The 19,559-nt window shown below is 44.1% G+C and overlaps 3 protein-coding genes across 4 annotated transcripts; 2 read left to right on the forward strand and 1 right to left on the reverse strand.

The window, feature by feature from the left end:
- Positions 1 to 781: 781 nt before the first annotated feature.
- Positions 782 to 11,133, reverse strand: LOC117900251 (NADPH--cytochrome P450 reductase). The gene is made up of 6 exons (XM_034810550.1): positions 10,976 to 11,133; positions 4,602 to 4,799; positions 4,189 to 4,531; positions 2,769 to 2,893; positions 1,452 to 2,702; positions 782 to 1,378 (listed from the first exon to the last, which is right to left on the reverse strand). The coding sequence occupies exons 2-6, from the start codon at positions 4,778 to 4,780 to the stop codon at positions 1,234 to 1,236; spliced, it is 2,043 nt and encodes a 680-aa protein (XP_034666441.1). The 5' UTR covers positions 4,781 to 4,799; positions 10,976 to 11,133; the 3' UTR covers positions 782 to 1,233.
- A 970-nt stretch (positions 11,134 to 12,103) lies between these two features.
- On the forward strand, positions 12,104 to 13,455 carry LOC117902493 (zinc finger protein 418-like). The gene is made up of 2 exons (XM_034813917.1): positions 12,104 to 12,123; positions 12,308 to 13,455. Exon 2 carries the CDS (start codon positions 12,312 to 12,314, stop codon positions 13,131 to 13,133), a length of 822 nt encoding a protein of 273 aa, XP_034669808.1. The 5' UTR covers positions 12,104 to 12,123; positions 12,308 to 12,311; the 3' UTR covers positions 13,134 to 13,455.
- Positions 13,456 to 13,773: 318 nt separating this feature from the next.
- On the forward strand, positions 13,774 to 19,468 carry LOC117902492 (tyrosine-protein phosphatase non-receptor type 21). 2 transcript variants are annotated; one of them, XM_034813916.1, is made up of 8 exons: positions 13,774 to 14,178; positions 14,917 to 15,910; positions 16,013 to 16,963; positions 17,215 to 17,971; positions 18,030 to 18,248; positions 18,308 to 18,484; positions 18,548 to 18,871; positions 18,933 to 19,467. In XM_034813916.1, the coding sequence occupies exons 1-8, from the start codon at positions 14,094 to 14,096 to the stop codon at positions 19,059 to 19,061; spliced, it is 3,636 nt and encodes a 1,211-aa protein (XP_034669807.1). In that variant the 5' UTR covers positions 13,774 to 14,093; the 3' UTR covers positions 19,062 to 19,467. The 2 variants fall into 2 exon arrangements, with proteins under 2 accessions (XP_034669807.1, XP_034669806.1); XM_034813915.1 differs by having other exon boundaries at positions 14,917 to 16,963; positions 18,933 to 19,468.
- The last annotated feature ends 91 nt before the right edge of the window (positions 19,469 to 19,559 follow it).

The following is a 19,559-nucleotide window of genomic DNA, read 5'->3' on the forward strand; positions in this document are numbered from 1 at the left end:
AACTTTTCATTGAGCGTTTACAGTTATGCCGATATACCTATACTGTAAATATGCATTGAGCTTATAGCACAAAGCAAACAACTCAAAAAATTGCGAAGCAGACTTGAAGAGGAAACAAAACTTTGTTTTTGCGAGAGTCGCTTTGGGTTCAATGTTCAAGAGAGCCAACGCCAAACCCTCTCAGCCGAAGGCTCTCTCACCAAGAGCCGAAGCCAATGGGAGCCGATCCACTATACTGATTAGGCAGCCAGTTTTGGGTAGCTCTGACCACTCTATGAGTTGTTTGCTTAGTGCTTAGTGCTTATAGTTAAAATATCCCCAAAAGTATATCCCCTGCCGTTATGGCACTAAACGGCACTTTGTGTGTCTTAGTCTTCAGGGAGCTTAACCCAACTTGATTCAAACAATAATACAGAAAAATGAAATTATCTCGATATCTTTCACCTGAGCCTCGCTAAAATACTTCAAGTTTTATAATTTACGTGGGAGCATACCCGCTGGTGGACAATGTGTTAACTTGTGTTTCTTTTGTTGATCGGAATAGATCAATTTAAATTTTGAGTGTGCACATTTGAATAAACTTTTTACATAATTAATGTTGGATTTATATTATCCAAGATGTAATGCATTGCGTGCGTTAACAGTGCGCTGCTTCGATAACAGGTGCTTGTGCGTTCAGCAAATACAACTGTGAATCATCGATGAGCCTTGTTATCGATAAAAGCGCGAATTTGAAATGGAAACAGTTATTTTTGTGAAAATATATGTGTATATTTGACTCTTTTTGTTTATTTGTAAAAATACAATTTCAGTGTCATTGATAAAATTGCACAACATGTCTCGAATTCGTTTTAGAAATCACCAAGAGAATACAAAATAAAATGCATGTTAAAATGTGTTTTAAATTAATAATCGCACGCACATACAAAGACTACTTATAACAATAACTCGATTACGCTTCAGCACATGCATCGTTGCATAATCATTTGTTTAAACTAGATATATAGACATATACAATAATAATCGTTACTACTCTCATTCACTGTTTGTTGAACCGCAGAAGGAGTTCCCAAACCAAAAATTATTACGCCTATTTTTACGCTTAACGAACTAGCCAACTTTAAGCTTATCGTGGATCTTCATCTTCTTCCATTGTGTGTGTTTTGTTTTCTTTTTCTATGCGTGTTTCGACACTTGTTCGCTCGCTCGCCTTTACTCTGGGAGCCGCTTCGATTAGCTCCAGACATCGGCGGAGTAGCGCTTCTGGGCCTCCATCTTCTTGATATACTGCACGGCATCGGCCTCGCTCATGTTACCCTTGGTGGACAAAATTTTCACTAGAATGTTCCTAACGTCCACGGCCATGTTCTTGGCGTCACTGCAGAGGGGATAGAACGGATTGAAAGGTCAAAAGTCTGTCCAGAAAGGCTCTCCCGTAGACTTGAACTCACCCGCATATGTAAAAGTGTCCCTTGTTCTCGCCAATCGCATTCCATATCAGATCCGCATCCTGCTCCAGCAGATGCTGTACGTAGACCTTCTTGTCGGAGTCCCGGGAGAAGGCCGCCTTGAGATTGAGCGTGCCCTTCTTGACCCACTCCTCCAGCTCGGACTCGTAGATGTAGTCCTCGCTGCGCTTGCGGCAGCCGAAATACAGCACCGACTCGCCCACAGTCTTGCCCTCATCGCGCAGGAACTGCCGCTCCTGGATGAAGCCGCGGAAGGGCGCCAGTCCCGTGCCCGGTCCCACCATGATAATGGGCGTCTCTGGCTTCGTGGGCAGCCTAAACTGCGACTTGCGTATGAAGACGGGCACTTTGACCTCCTCGCTGCCGCTGGGCACCTTGTTCTTTAGGTAGGTGGTGGCCACGCCCTTGTTGGTGCGGCCGGTGGGCGTTTTGTACTCGACCAGCACGGCCGTTACATGCACATCGGTGGGATGCAGCTTGGCCGACGATGAGATGGAGTAGTAGCGTGGCTGCAGGCGCGGCAGCAGCTCGCACACATGATCGATGGGCGGCCGGCAGGACTTGATGTCCTCGAGGATGTGCACAATATTGCGACAGGCATCCTGGATCCAGCTCTGGTACTTCTCCTTGCCCTCGGGGCTAATGGAGGCCATGCTGCGCAGCAGCTCCTTCTCTTTCTCGTCTGTGCAGTACTCCGCCAGCTCCTTGAGAATGTGGGTGCGCGGAATGGCCGTGATCTCGAGGTAGTGGGTCAAGGCCGTGCGATAGGTGGTGGGGCAGGGGAACGGGTGCTTCTTGCTGCTGTCCGTGTCCGTGTTGATCAGCGAGAACACCGTATCCAGATCCGCATTGCACAGCTGGCCCAGCTTCTCCACGAGGCTCTTGTCATTGATCGGATACATGGCCACATGATCGCCTGCATCGTAGCGCATCTTGGAGCCCTCGATGCTCAGCTCGATGTGCATGCACGACCGACCGCCGCCCTTGTGTAGTTCCCGATTGACCTTGATGGGCGCCAGGAAGGGATTCTTGGCATCGAACGGCGGTCGCTGGTTCTGCATCGAGTGCAGGCGTGCAATCTCGCCAGTGTAAATTCTATCGGGCTGCACATCGGGCTGCTCCAGCAGGCGGTACTGGCGGATGAGCACCTCCTCGCCGCCACCCTCGATGCCAAAGTGATCGCAAACGGCTGGCCAGAAGCGATCCTTCCACGTAATGAAGTCATCCTCAATGCTGGAGAGGGGAGAACACTGAATGAATATGGCCACAAAATGCACTTTGTTGCAGGCTAGAACTTACTTGGCATCATCATCGCCTAGTCCCAGTTCGAACACACGATTGGCGCCCAGCTCCTCCAGCCGCTTGTCCACATAGATCGCCACCTTGTTGTAGTGCTCGTACGTTTTGTTGCCCAGTCCAAAGACCTAAGGTCGCAGGGAGAACAAATCACGTGTAATTAAAGCTAGTGTCGGGCAGCATTATGTGGCGAGCAGTGTATGTACTTAGGTGATTAGCTATTACCGCATATTGCGTCTGTCTGTGAAGCCTTTTTGTTTTGTTACATAAACTATAAATTAGGCCGCGCAAAGTTCGCAGCCTCTGGGGCCGGCACGTGCCAAGGCCACCAGCGGAAACGGCTGCCAACGTGTTCAGCATGACGATCGCTCCAACATGTGGGTGAGGGGCGTTACATTATCTATTATTATTCGCCATTTAATTCAACTTTTACAAAAACAATGAATGTAAACCGACGGACGGGCGTGCGAGCACATTGTATGCTAAAATGTACTAAAAATGCCCGAAAAGTGTTCTGCTACAAAAGCTGATTGCCATGGCGTGATGAAATAGCGCCATCTACAATGAGCAACGCTAGCGAGACTGTGAGCAGCGATAAGTAATTGGCGACTGTAGTCGGTTTTTAAATTTATTTTGATTCAAATGTTTTTTTGAAAACTGGTGCTGATTAGTTATTTGAAGATTACAAATAATCTCAGCTGATAGCTGAGCGCAGGCTAGACTTTGGTAGCCATATAACATAAATCCTTGTGGAACGTGCAATCTAGCACAAAAAAGGGGGCTTGATAGTGATAGATACAGTGCGTTTCAGCAAATTAGTACAAACTGCAGTATTCTATGTGCAATTTAATATTTTGTATCATTTTTTTAAGGCACAAACTATGGAAATTTCGGTATAAAGAAAGTGATTTATAATCTTTTGTGACTAAAATTCACTCGATAAAGATATTTTTATGAGTGAAATCAGCTCCCAAATGGCCATGACTCATGGGATTACGGACTGAAATCAGTTAAGACAAGGCAAAGTCTACGAAATTCGCACTTCCTAATGCAATTAGATGATTCACACGCACGGATAGACGCGAAACGCATTGTGATAATCATTGAACAAACAGGCGCTCTATACAGAGTTCTGGTAATCCCAAAAAGACTTCCAATAAATCGAGTTACACGGAAATGCCATTACGAACGTTATCCATCCGTTTACATCAGCTGTGGGGGACACACGCGGAACAACACAGAAAAAACGTACAAAAATAGACGCAAAAACTGTTGTTGGAGTGGTAGCTTGCCTCCTTATCAACAGGGGCATTGTGTGATAAGCCCTCAGCCGACGACTAAAGGCCAGTCAGACTCGTGTAATCGACGTTTTGTTTAGATAGCACATGGCTGGGGTGTGTGCTGCTGTTTTATCAGTACTCACCGCATAATTAAGACCAGTTAGATCGACATCGCCGTTGGTTATCCACTCATAGAACTCCATGGCATTGTCCGTGGGATCGCCCTCGCCGTATGTGGCCAGGCAGAAGACAGCCAGCGAGTTGGAGATGTCCTTCAGCTGCAGCAGCTCCTCCATGTCACACTCCTCGGGATCGGCGACCATGCCCTTGAGACGGTAGCGAATGCCCTCCTTGGCCAGGCGGCCGGCAAACTCCTCCCCAGTGCCAGTCTGAGAGCCATAAAAAACGACCAGACTCCGGCCCGATGCCTTGAGCTTCTTGATGAACGAATTATCCGCCGCACTGGTGGTGCACACTGTTGTGGGTCTACAGGGAAAGGTTGACAAATATTCAATTAGAATTTAGCTTATGGATTGAAGTACCCTCCAGTACTCACTGAATGGAATAGCTGCGTGTGGGCTCCTCCTCCTTCTTGCGGCTTTTCAGAAAGTAAAAGGCTGCGCCACCGATAAGAGCCGCCAGCAGTAAGACATCGAGGAGTCCCAGAAAGGGTGCATCGCCGGCGGCAGCCAGGGCTTCAGCGGCTGCTCCCTCCATTGTCTGCTCACTAGCCATTTGGGTGACACAAGTCCGACTGCAAAAAGGGCACAACATTCACGGCGTTTAGTTTAGTTTTTTTCTAGCTGCTAGCTGCTAGCTGCTGCTGCTGCTGCTGCTCGGGTTTAGTTCGCTTTGCATAACATTTGTTGTGGCTGTTGTATTTTGCATGTGCCGCCGCACTTTGGACACGCATTTTAATGTATGCCACGTAACCCATGAAACACATTGGCGACACATGCAGAGAGACAGAGAGAGCAACACACACTCCAAACGGATTGGAGGCGATTCTGACTGACTGGCTGCTGTTTTGCATCTAACGGTACACTGCTTCCGCACTTGTTTTAACGGTACTCGCTCTCTCTCTCTCCCTCACTCTCTTTATCTTTTCTCACACTCTCCATCTCTTTCTGGCGCTTCGCTGACTTTGAAAATGTATCGCAAAATGCGATTTTAATCGCATGCACCTTGATATAAAATTCTGTACCTGTTTTACTTTGTTTATTATTATCTACTATTATTTTTATTGTAGCACTGCCGCGCACGTCTAACACAATTTGCAGTTATTGCAATTAAAAAATACAAAATCTCATTTGGGGCTGCGTCGTACGCGACGCTTAACATTGAACTGTTAACTGTTTGTCGGCCAGCAACAGGTTTTATTCAAAAAATGCTTATCGGGCAGGCAGGCCAGGCACACACAAAACCCCAATGAGGAAAGCGAATCAGCGTAGATATGATGAAAGCGACAACTGTTTCTTGCAATCGAAAGCTTTGGCAAACATTTACAACCGTATAAAGTTGTTTATAAGCAAAACCTCTACGAATGTTTGGCACAACAGACAGCTGTAAGTGGGTAGACTTTGAGAGGTGCGGGAAAACTTATCAATCTTTATTTAAAGATAAGTGAGTTCTACTTTTTTTTTTTAATATATGCCAGTCCTGTTGTAACATTCAGAAATCTGTAAAGAGGTGTGTTATTGTGGCTGTTTTGTTTTATCATTATTAAATGATAATGCATAATAAATTAAAAAAAATATGCTTAAAAAATATCTAAAATATTATTTCAATAGCATTGATATATTTTTTACATTTAAAACTTCATCCATAAAACATTTATCCATTAAGACTGAATGGTAATAATAATAAACTTAATAAAATATGTATTTTTAGGAGAAAATAAATACATCGGTCAAATTACACCCAAAATTGTAATATTTTAACATTAATAAATTGATGTAATAAGCATTAATAGATATTTACATAAATATTAATATTTACTTTAAGTTTTTTAAAACTGCATAAATATATCATTAAAATTACACGGAAAAAGAATTGATTGAACTATTGATTTATTCATCATTTATCTGCTTTGTGTCGCTTAAAACTTCTTCTATAAAACAATTATTCATGTTATTTATTAGATGAATAAATAAATTAAACTTTTAAATCTAAATCTGAATGATTCCCATCTTTAGAGCCAAACCAAGGAAGTACCTTCATTTCCGCTTCTTTAATCCCAAAAATAAGTCCAAGAAACGTTGAAAAATCATTTCCCTAAATGCTTGCGTATATTGCACGCCTGAAGTTTGACCCGATTTGACCTGATCTTTTGTATATAGTATTGGGTATCTGTATCTGTGTATTTCGAGCATATTGTGCAGTCTCGCTGTCGTAGAAGTGGACGTAAAACCTAACCAAAGTGTTGCTTGGGCACCTTGAATTCGAAATTGACTTAATACTTTAATGTTACTACTAATGCGACGCCGCCAGCCAACAGCCGAACTCGGTACTCGGGTCGGGTCGGGGCGGTACTGGGGTGGGGCGGGGCGTACGTGTGTGTACGTCGCGTATACGACGCGTATGCCTCTACTTTGCATAGAGAAGCAGCAGCAGCAGTACTCGCGCGTAATACTTTTGAGGCGCACAGGCGAACAGCGTATAGTTCTCGTTGTTCTTGTTGCTGTGGTCAACAAATGGCAAAAAAATAAATATTAAACATGTGCCAGACAGACAGCCGAAACCCCTGCCTGTCGATTAGGTAGTGCCTCATGCAAATCAGGCAGCGTAATAGTAGTGTCGTCGTCTCTGTCGTCGTCGCAGTCACCATACGATTCAGAGCTTTTGATTTGGTGTGTCCAAAAGGTGCCTTGTGCTGTGGCTTCAATCAAAGTGAAGCAAAATCCAAGCAGCAAGTGTGTGTTAGGGAAGGGAAATTGTTGGATTTTTATAGGTCAGACCACAGAGACAAAGTGTGACAGAGTGGGAATGCTTCAAAGGGGTTGTTGGGCAACAGAAATACTTCAATAGAGAAGCCAAAGCTTCACTTGAGCTGAGAGTATGGTTTATTATTTTCAATTAAAGTGAAGATTGGGATGGAAAACTAAATAAAAACATTTACAAAAGTCAAAGCTTAAGCAGCAGGTTATATTTTAACGACCGGAAAAGCATCCGTCTTACAGAAGAAAGTGGAAATAAAACAAAAACAAAAAACTCTTTAAGGGTCATTACATTTCGGACAAAATTAGCAATTTAGATGCGATGAAAGTCAAGATTGGAGAGAATATACCATGTAAGAACGAATGAATATATGTATGAATAATGAATAAAAGCAGCACAGCGATCTGCAGAGTGAATGAGAGTTACGAGATGTTGACCTGAAGATGAAGAAGAATTTTATTCTTGGAACTAAGTGGGGAAAACTTATAAGCAGTAGGACGAGAAAAGACAAGCAGGAAGAAAAGAGAATTGCTAAAATAAGTTATCTCAAAAATACAACAGCCTTTAGAGAGTAATCTAAGAAAACTAATTCATGTTTTATTCTATATGCATCTAAATTTTGACTCAAATCTTAACTTAAATTTGACTGAATCTTTGTGATTAAAAAACTATTTTTAGAACAATCTGACAAGCTGTAATATGTATTCAACTATTTACTACTAAATTGCCAGTCAGTTATTCATATTACTGCATCAAAACAGCATTTGCAATTGAAACTTTGACGTGCACAATACACGTGCCAATTAATTTATTGCTCCGCGGAGAACGTGTAAAAATTTGATGCTTTTAACAACTGCAATGAGAACTATACAAAGTAAATGATTTTAAATTCTTTGGGATCAGAAATAAATGAAAGTAATCTTAGAACCAAAACCACCAAAATAATATCATAATTAATGACTTTAACTTCTAGAACTTAAAAACTTTATGTTTAAGAGCGGAAGTCATATACTAATTAAAACTTTAAGGCATTAAATATGCATTGACATTTTCACACAATTTAGTGAGAGTCAGAGCCCTTAAATATACATATGTATGTACATACATATATGTACATACATACATATGTATATACATATACTCGTAAATAAAATATCTTTATTATTTTAACTGAAACGAGTAGGAACGCGTGTGAGACGCTTCGTACGCGTCACAACTTTTATATCCGGTACCGGTACTGGTACTCATATACTGAATCTGTTCCTACTGGTTTTTTCGAATTTACAATTTTACATTTTTTCTACATCTGTCATCTACATTTACATCACTTTTTACACCAACACGCTCCTTTAGCTCGCTCCCCTTCCCTAGACCCACACACTGTAGACTCGCGGCAGAGGCAGTGGCCGCACACAGCAGAAGCAGAGTGTGAATGAGAAACTGTGAAAAAAACAAATATAAGCTGCGGGACGGGGTGGGCTTAGCCACGGCTGAAACAGCGGCGGAGGAACGGCAGGGGCAGACGCCACACACTGCGCGAAGCAGAGTGTAAATGAGAGAATGTGCAAGAAACAAATATAAGCTGCGGGACGGGGTGGGTTTGGCCACTGCTAATTAATTTCTTCATTGTGGCCATATCGGATCCCAATTTGGTGATCTGGTAGATATGGTCATTCCCTACGGAATGGCGTTTTTGGTTTTCTTTTATCTTCAAAATTGTAGTTTTGGGAGGTTTTCGCCATTTTGCGTGGGCGGAAGGGGGCGGGGCTCATTTTTGAAATACACTTGTAACAGTGTGAGCAGAAGTCTGGATGAAAAATTTGGTGGCTCTAGCTTTTATAGTCTCTGAGATCCAGGCGCTCAACAAGACGGACGGACAGACGGACAGACAGACATGGCTCTATCGACTCGTCTATTGATGCTGATCAAGAATATATATACTTTATGGGGTCGGAAACGTTTCCTTCTGTGCGTTACATACAACCGTTATTCCCCACAAATACAATATACCGTATTTACTCTTCGGGTATAAAAATGCCATCTGGATATCCAGACGCTCATCAAGACGGACGGACAGACGGACAGTTAGACAGACATGGTTTTATCGACTCGGCTTTATGTAGATGCTGATCAAGAATATATGAATTGTATATACTTTATAGGGTCGGAAACGTTTCCTTCTGTGCTTTACACACATCCACTTTTCACTCGATTACCGGGTATAAAATAAAGATAGCCGCTTCAATGGAACTCAAATAAAACAAAAGGCGAACCAATCTACCCTCCCTGCTCCGTCACTTGCCCAAACAATGCGTTCACAGTCAAAACAAATGCACCGCTAGCGCCAGTCATAATTACTAACAGTTTGTTAGTAGCTATCCATACAACTTTAAATATTCACGCGATAATGCTGAGAAGGCACGGAATCTTTTTGCTTTGTGGGCGCGAAAATGCCTTAGCCAGAATGACATTCGCATTTGGTTCGGGTACGTACCCGATCTTCGATTCGTTACGATTCGGTTCGGCAACGACACCTACACGATCTTTCATTCGGATCGCAGCAAAAAACTTTTTCAGTAATCATGAGTCGGCAGTTTTCAGCACACATTTAACCAACCGTCTTATCAGTGGCAATATTTTTAGTCACATTTAGAGTACAATTTAAGCATTATTTTAGCTCAGCAAGCAAGAAGTTTATTTAACAAATTTAAAGCCATTTCAGGCATTAAAGGCATTTTTTCATTTCAATGTCAAGTGCAGGCTAAGTAATGGGTTTATTCACACCGGAAAATGACCTCAAAATTATGAATATTTTAGTAGCTGGAAAGTTTCCTTATGTTATTTCGGATCATTAAAGAGCACAATCGAGGGTAATAAGTTTTTGTTTTTTTGAAAGGTTTATGACTAAACTGACAGATAGCTGAGACTGGCCCACAAATGTCTTAAGATTTTATTATTACACTACACCACAAAAACGAATTATGCATTTAATCAACGCACTATATTGATTATTTCTGAAAGATTTTTGGCTTTAAGAGGTTTTAATAAACAATGGTATTTTTTCGATTGCAGAAATTTCCTTTTAGTACTTTTTAAAATTTGTTATTTATTTTGTTGAACAGTTAGCTCAAAATTCATTGAGAAATTTCATTAATCAAAATCTAACCGTAAAAGTTGATATAATTAGTTATTAGTAACAATCGGCAATCGGCAACACTCCCATTCCTATTCGTTATATGAAGGCATCAACAGACGACGAGTCCCCTGTATCTTTCCGTTCTCTGATAACTAATCTCCCTACTTTAAAGATATTTGCGCACGTAAATCTTCAGATACAAACACAGCTTGTCACATCTGCCATAGCGAACCTTATTGACAGTTTTCTCTACTGAGAGCACACTGTATCGCACATCCCTGAGGTAGGTACACCTTATCTACAGCTGTTTCTTCCTCAATGGCGACAGCTGACAAGATTGAACTGATTACTCGTCAGGGGCTTGAGTAATTCCCGCTTCAATTTATGTGTAAAAGCTCATGTAATGTTATGTCAAAAAATGGCACAAAAACAATATCAAAAGCGTAATAACAAAATTATTAAAGAGAATTACACGCGACGCGCGTGCACTGCATCAGAGCGAGAGGACCAGTGGCAGAGAGAGATAGAGAGCTGGTTGGACAGCACGCGTTAGAGCGAGAACGAACTAGTAACAGATTTTAGGCAACGCAACAGATGTCCGATAGAGGGAGAGAGAGCGATTGAAGCAACAGGTAGTGAACTTTAAACTCTCTTTCTCTCCTACTGCGCTGGCTTCACTGAGTGTGATTGTGTGTGTGCGTTGTAACCTTGACCATCAATGCGGCGCCGCTTATGGCGTGTATAAAATATCAATTAATTATTCGATTTCGACTGCGCGTGGCCTGGCATTGGCCCCAAAAATGCCACCGCTCGGGTGGGGCAACGCATGGAAAACTCTTACTCGATGGAACTCTTACCGTGCAACGGATGTGAGAGGTTGTAACGATTATACACACGATCGGATTTACAGATGCGCCTCTTCCTGTTTTCTTCTCTTCTCTCTCTTTGGTTTCTTTTCTGTACACGTTTTCTTGCTGACTGTTTTACATTTAAAGTGTGGACAAGTGGACGAGACAACAACGACTGCGCGGGCAGCGCCTAATATGTTTTATTTAGTTAAAGTGTTTTATTTAGCCACGACGTCGACAGCAGCAGTGACCGCGAAATTATCGATAAGATATACCACAAGGGACTCGTAAATATACAAAAATATACCATCTCATTTTAAAAATATACCGTAATATACCGTACACTGAAACCATATTCCTCGACTCTGATCTTCTATTTTATATTACAAGCTTGCAAAGACTTTCACTACTGAAACAATAATTTTGCTTATTATTAATACTCCTTTTTATTGGATTGTATACCTTATGACCTTATATTTTACAAATTTTTAATTTGAATTTTTCATTTACATCACCCCCTTGGGAAGCATGGGAGCTGTGTCTTCAGTATGTAAATTATTAACAGAGACACATGTACATATGTTAACTGATATCATTGACAATTAGAGAAAGCGCGCGGGCTCTACATATAAACATTTGTAGAGTTGATCTTGAACTAAACTCTATGTTCTTGAATATACCTTAAAAATGTAATTTAATAGACGGCTGAAATTCATGTAATATACCAGTATATGCCGACTTACTTTAATTATACATTGAACACCTTTTCTTAGGTAAAATATCCCGAAAAGCATAAAATATAGCAATATTCTATATATATATATGTACATCATGAAGCAACTATAAGTTATATATATATAGTTGCTTCATGATGTACATAAGGATTGATATGGACATAAAGCAACTATAAAGGAGGGCTCGTCGATGGCAGAGTTACTCGCCACTTTCCCCAATTTTCAGTGCTCGTTTGCTTGTCGACAAAATTTTGCCCTCAAACTTACTGCGAGAGCATGTTCACTCGCAAGTTTCCCTAGTTTTTGCCGAAGAGACCTCCTTTATAGTTTCTTCATGGATAGGACTGATATTATATACTATATCGATATATATATCGATAAGATTTCGTTTTGTACATTTACATCGGTGATTAGCACAACGAGGTGAGCCCAATTGCTACAGAAGCTCCAGGGTGTGTGACCTAGAGAGGGGATCACTATTTTTCGCAAAACCAAACAAAACAAACAATTTTGGAGCTCCCGCAATTTCGTAATTCTAATGCTTTTGGGGTTTGAAACGCTAATTAATTATATGGTATTCCAATAATTTAGATTCATTTGCTTGCAGGACAATGAAGGATAGATGCAGAGTCTGCATGGCATTGGCCGGACCATTCATAAACATTTTTGATGAGCGACCAATATGGGACACTTGCATTGGTGACATGATAGCCCAGTGCACTGGGTACGTGGTTGAGCGAGGCGATTCGCTATCCGAAAATATATGTCCGATTTGCCTGGAGGATGCCCTGAGTGCCTTCAGTCTAAAGAAAACCTGTGAGGAGAGCCATCAGGTGGATTGGGAACAGTTGTTGGATAGTCAGGTACGGTTTGAAACCAAACCGAGCCGAGGTCGCACGATGAAACGACCGTACCAGTGTGCTGAGTGCTCAAGGTCTTTCGCATATTCCAAATGGCTACGGAATCACGTTTGCTACACAGGCGAGCGACCGCATCAGTGCACTGAATGCTCCAAGACATTTAAGCAAAAAGGCCATCTAAAAAGACACAAACAGACGCACACGAGGGAGCTGTTCTACCGGACCGCACGAGCAGTTGTCCGCACGAAATCGTTTCAACAGCAGCTAACCCATCACACTGAACACCCCCGCAGGGACACGCGCAAGCAACCACTCAAGTGTGCGCACTGTGACAAGTCCTTTCTTGGGAGTAAAACTCTGCGAGAACATACCCTCACACACGCGGAAAAGCTGCCCTACCAGCACGCACCCTGCTCAAAGTCTTTTGAGGATCAATCGAGCCTGCAAGTGCACGTCCGTTTCCCCGCGGTGGCACACCAGTGCGTCGAATGCTCAAAGGCATTTATAAGCAAAGCCTGTCTGGAGAGGCACATCCAACTGGAACACTACGATGAACACATCATCGGCATTTAAAGAACAGAACTGATATTACTTAATACTTGGACCATTCCTGTCTGGAAAGGCACATCTCATGGACACGCACTGAAAACAAACCTATACCATGTTGGCGATTATCGAATTCATTTAATTATATGAAACCGTAATTATTTGGAATGCCCTGCCGCAACTACTGGAAGTAGTCGGAGTTTTTTCGGTTATGATTATGATTATGGAGCACTTGTTGAACAAGGCATAATAGAAGATCCGGTATAGACTGTATTTGACGTAAAACTACGATTATTTGAAGATCTAGTACCGGATAAAATATAGTATGAACCATTGCAATGTTTTGATTTTTTTTTTTGATAATTAGAATTCCATTCTCGGCTATAATAGTCGAATTTTTAAAATTAAACGCCGATATGCTGGGATTAGGCCTTATCGATATTACTTTTGGATCCATCGACTGCTAACCCCATTTGTACACACCTGCACCGATCGAAATAAATGAAGAATTTGGCCTTAATAGGTGGAATGGAATGGATTTTTAAGGATAATTCACCTGTTCAAGTAGAGGCCTTATTCACGGTATATCTTGGAAATAAGATGGTATACTTCGGTATATTTCTGAGCGTCCCATGGTATATTTGATCGAAAATCCGCGGTCACACTGACCACCTACTCGTTTTTAGTTTTTTGTTAACAACTTTTATTTATTTTATTTAGCACGGGCTTCGGGCTTCTTTTAGCCAATAATTTAACGAACGTGACGCGTGTGCCATTGTGCCCCAGCCGCAGTGCCTTAGCAGCTGTTCGCGGACAGCCTGCAAAAAGAACGGAAACGTTCCAATTGTGTAATTTACATGCAAATTCCTGTGGAGCTGAAAGAAAGACACCAGCGACAGTGTCCCGTACCCGTAGACCAGGTCTTCGTTCCCCCCTGCCCCTGAGCGAGCCCTGAGCCACGCGCGAAGCTCCGAGCACGGCACGGAAATGCCATTTAAATTCTTGAAAAAGTGTCGCCAATATAATGTGACGTCTAAAAGTTTATTTGTTATATCAGTGCATCATTTGTTGGGTGAGTAGACGAGCCAGGAAAGGGGCGTACCACTCAACTATCAGCCATATAATATCTATGAGTCGTCGGTTTCGCCTGTTCACAAAACAGCTGCCATTACACTGTTGGATGACTTATTTAATTGCAAATCTACACATAATTTTAGTTTTTGTACTTTTATGGCCGCCGCCACATGATAAGCAATTGGTTTATCATGGCCTGATGCGAGTGTTACCAGTTTTTTCTCTTTTTTTGTTTGTCTGGTTGCTTGCAAGGGGCCAACCAACAACAACAGGTAAACCTGTTGCAGCTGTTATCTTGCCTTAACAGTTAAGCACTGTAACAGTCTGTTAGCAGAGTTTGCTATGTTAGCGTACATTACCATTAGAAAACCATTAAGAAACCCAAAAAACCTCGTCAATTTCCGTTTTTTAAAACAAATAAGGTCTCACAAGAGATTATAAAGAAGACAGGGGAACTTCTTGTTTGGAGTGCCGACTGATTGGATACCCTTTTTATCACAAAAGTCAAGAAAATCTTACATCAAATAAGAGTCTTTCTCTTGACTTTTCTTTGAGAACATCTCTTGTATTCTGCACAAACCCATTATACCCCCTCTATAAAGGGTATTTCAAATATATTTACATATTTGCGCGTGCTGTGGGCCAGGCCCAGAGAGTCAACCATTTTTGTATCTTTTTTCCGAGCACGTTTGTAATCGTAAAACCTCTTACCCCTCTCTCTCTCTATCTCTATTAGACACCTCCAGCACCGTCGATTGCACCATCAGTTCGGAGAGCAAGGGCCAGGAGTGCTTGGACAATGTCTGCCAGCGTCTGCTCATCCAGCAACCAGAGTTCTTTGGACTGCGCTACCTCGTCCGCGGCAAAGAGGATGAGTACAAATGGATCGATCTGGAGCGATCGCTGAGCCGGCAGCTGGAGAAGTATGCGGCGGGGCCAAAGATCTATCTACGTGTGCGTCACTATGTGACGACGGGTGTGCGGCATCTGAGCGACGAGGCCACCAGATTCTACTACTTTCTGCAGCTAAAAAGCGATATTTATGAGGGCAAGATCGCCTGTGACATCCGCACAGCCATACTGTTGGCTCTGTACTGTCGGCAGGCCGAGTACGACAGCTACCAGGGGGATAAGCAGAGCAAGGATTACCTGAAAAAGTCGCTGGTGCTGCCGCGCAATATGCAGGGCCTGGCGAACGATGACAGTATGCTGGAGGGCCTCATTATGGAGGTCCTGCAGCAGCAGCCTACTCTAGCACATCTCACTCAGAGCCAGGCGGAGGAGATGTACATTCAGTGCTGCCAGCAGCTGGATGGCTATGGGGAGGAACGCTTCTCTGCGAAGGATACGCTGGGGAACGATCTGCTGCTTGGTCTGGCCATCAACGGAATGGTGGTGAATGCCGACAATGGGCGGCAGTACTTTCCCTGGAAGGACTTTCACACGGTAACCATCGACAAGCGCACCATCAAGATCGAGCAGAACAAACTGGATGGCGATGGCAGCATTGTGGGCAGCTTCATCTTCGGGGAGGCCGACACGGCACGCTACTTCTGGAAGCTGTGCATCAGCCAGCACAAGTTCTTCAAGCGGTACATCGACACGGCCACGCCCTCGAGCGTGGGCAGTGCCGCGGACGTGGAGAGCAGCGGACACATTGGCGGCGACAGCGTGGGCTATGTGGACTATGATTATGGAGAGGCGGCAGCCGTCGAGCAACTCCAGCAGCAGCAACACCATCAAATGCAACAGCAACAACAGCAGCAGCAGCAACAACAGCAGCAGCAGCTACAGCAGCAGCAGCAGCAGCTACATCAGCAGCAGCAACAGCTGCAACAGCAACACCAACAGATGCAACAGCAGCAGCAGCAACATCAAATGTTATCCTCCAATATGTCCCTCACAACCAGCGCCAATCACAGCCACAGTCAGCTGCTGGGGCAAAGCAGCTCCTGCCTCGATTTGAGCAACAATAATCTGCACAGCAGCAATGGCATGCTGCACCACAACAACAACAATGAGGAAAGGGAGCGCCTCAAGGCCATGCTGCCCACATATAGACCCGCTCCGGACTATGAGACGGCCGTCCAGCTGAAATATCGCACTCCCTCCACGGAGCTGCACAATGTGACGCTTGCATTGGCCGCCCCGGGGAATGCCTACTATGCGGGCTCCCAGCCGGATGTCCACAATCCTGGCGGATACAATGAGAACGTAGTCTTTGGCCATCTGACGGCGCACCGGTATCCGGATGTGGCACAGCCAGCCGCAGCCCTGCATCACCACATCAATCTTTACCAGACGCAGCAGCAGCAACAACAACAACAACAACAGCAGCAACAGCCAGCGGTGGGCACAGCTCAGGCGTACCTGGAGCTATCGCAGCGGATGCACATGATGCGGCACAAGGCACCGCCGCCTTATCCCGTCAATCGTCTGAGCTCCTCTTCGACGCCCGATCTGGCTGTGGCCACGCCCCGACCGCTGCAGGGATACCGCAACTATGTGAGCGGCTCGTCGCCAGATCTAGTCTCCAATCGCACGCTCCTCAATGGCGGACAGTTTGTGGCATTGGCGGCTGGTGGACATGGCGGGAATATGCCCACATCCTCTGGCGCTACCATGCTGCATCACTACATCGGACACATGGGGCACTCGCAGCCGTATTTGCCGCCGCATGGCACCTTCGAGAACCTCAATATGATCGAGGAGCAGCCGTCCATTATGTCGCAGCTGCGTCAATCAGCCATGAGTCAGGCCGCGGCCCAAGCAGCCACACAGAGGTTCGTTTACAGATGGAAAAAAAAATGCAACAGCAACGAACAAGGAGAATAATTAAGAAGAAATCACGATATAAGTTTTCTATGTTTTCTATGGAAATTGTGGACTTACGTGGAAGAAACTTGAGATATCCAACAGATTGTGAGACACTTTATGGCTCCGTTTAGAGAAACAGCTGTCCCGTACGGCTGTGCTAATAGATTCCCCATAAAAAGAAAAGAAAACTTATCCCCCTTCTGTATTCCCTTTTCAGCTCACCCACCCTACCACCGAGTGGCTATCGCAGCTCTGCACCACCGCCAGCCAGCAGTCCGCAGCCACCGCCAGTGGTGGTGCCACCACAGAAATCCACCACACCGACGCCCTTACAGCGCAGCGTAATCAACGGTTCCATTGAGCCGATCTACGAGAATGTGCCACTGCCGCAGTCGGCGTCGCCAGGTGTGGTGCCCGTGCCGGCAGTGCGTCATTCCAGCACCAATAATGTGGTCACTGTGACGGTGAATGCCCAGCCGAGCGATGAGATTACGCGGAATATACAAAAGTTTTCTGCGGATCGGACGGTCAGCAGCGAGATGCAGTTCCTGGAGCCACAGGCGCCACCTCGTCAGCATAGGTCCACGGCGAGCCTCAACAAATCCACGACAGTGGATGTCATTTCACCCGCAGGCGATTCGCTTCATCAACATTTTAGTGCCATGAATCTGTCAGCCAATACGTCAGCATCCACCTCATCCATGTTCAATTCGACGCTGGACACCACCTCCTCGTCGGCGGCCAGCAAAGATGGCAAGCGGAAGAAGCGCTGGAACTTTCTGGCGCGCAGCAAAACACCCGACAAGCAGAAGGCAGCCACGCTGGGCAGGGAGAAGGCCACCTCATCCAACCAGCAGGCAAAGCTGGCGGCAAAAATGAAGCTGGCCCAAGACGATCTCAATCTGCCCAATCGTTGGTCGACGGGGGTGAGCAAACCGCAGCCCATTTCAGGCCAATATTCCAAGGATAAACTGGTAAGACGTTACGCAAGGAATGCTTTGAGGATAGTTGCTAATGTTGGTGCCATTTCAGTGCCAGATTCTCAATGAGAAACTACAGGATACGCAGCTATTTATGGAGTTTGAACGCATACCGAAGCGACGGGAACATGCGCTGTACGAATGCGCTCTGCTGGAGGAGAACGAGCCGAAGAATCATGATCCCAATTTTCTGCCCTACGACGATAATCGTGTGAGACTCACGCCCTCGATGGACAATCGTCATGGCTATGTGAATGCCTCGTATATATCGGTATGGCTTTACGCCTTTTTAAAGCTTCCTTTAAGCTTAACTTTCATTCGTTTCCTTAGGCCACTGTGGGCACCAAGCAGCGCTTTTATATTGTGGCGCAATCCCCGCAAGAATCACAGACAATGCGCATCTTCTGGCAGTGTGTGTGGGAGGCCGATGTCTACTTGGTGGTGCAGCTAACCGAAGATAAGAGCTACATTCCACTGAGCAGTCAGCAGCGTTTGGAGTTTGGACAGGTACGAAATGGCATTATCCTCACTTGCAGCAGCTTTTATTTAAATTCCCTTATCCCTTTGTAGTTTCAAGTGTATCAGGAATTCTCACAGACCACCGATCGTTGCACCACCAGCAAACTGCGTCTGTATCATGCACCCTCGCGTCGCTATCGTTCTGTGTGGCATTTGCAGTACGCCGATTGGGCGGAACAGAATTGCCCGCGCGATGTCAATCATTTTCTTGACTTTCTCGAGGAGCTCAACTCTGTGAGATTGGCCTCGACACATGAGGTGCCGCCAGGACACAATACGAATCCGCCGGTGCTCATACACTGCCTGGAAGGTGGCGGGAGGTCTGGTGTGACCCTAACAGCGGATCTACTGCTATATACCTTAGATCACAATGAGGTAAGAGGGAGAACTTAGATTTTGATTAGTGGATATTCATGGATTTCTCTGATATTTCTAGGATTTGGATATACCCCGTGTTATTGGACAGCTGCGTCACCAGCGTGACAGCATTATACCATCCCTGGCGCAATATAAGTTCATCTACAATCTGCTCATCACGTATCTGAAGCGAACGAGATTGATTTAGTAGAGAAAACAGGTCAGAGGGATTTCCCTAAAAAGTATTTTTCGTCCTTTAAGATTTACACAATACGAAAAAGCGATCAATTTTAATTAAGACTTTGTCCATACATACATATATTCAGCATATACAGTGCGTGCCATGGCTATATATGTATATAGTACTGTAACGCACTGTTCAAAGACCACAAACTGTTCTTCCTTTACGGGCAGCTAATTTTAAACACAAACCCCCAACATTGTTTTACCATAAGTTGTGCAGAATTTGTTACCAAAACTAGAACCACAATCAAATTTTGTTAATTATACGACTAACGCGTAGTAGTGCCTAGGTTTAAAGCCAAATTATTTATACATATAGTAAATATATATTTTTTAAAACAAAAGAGCAAAAGCAAAAACCAATTAACGAATTGATATCCTACAGAAAGCAATAAAAAATTATTATACATTTTATAGATGTGTTTATATTTCATTTATTTATCGACTGATGCTTCCAATACAC

This window comes from Drosophila subobscura, chromosome U (assembly GCF_008121235.1).
Source record: "Drosophila subobscura isolate 14011-0131.10 chromosome U, UCBerk_Dsub_1.0, whole genome shotgun sequence".
Taxonomy (NCBI): domain Eukaryota; kingdom Metazoa; phylum Arthropoda; class Insecta; order Diptera; family Drosophilidae; genus Drosophila; species Drosophila subobscura.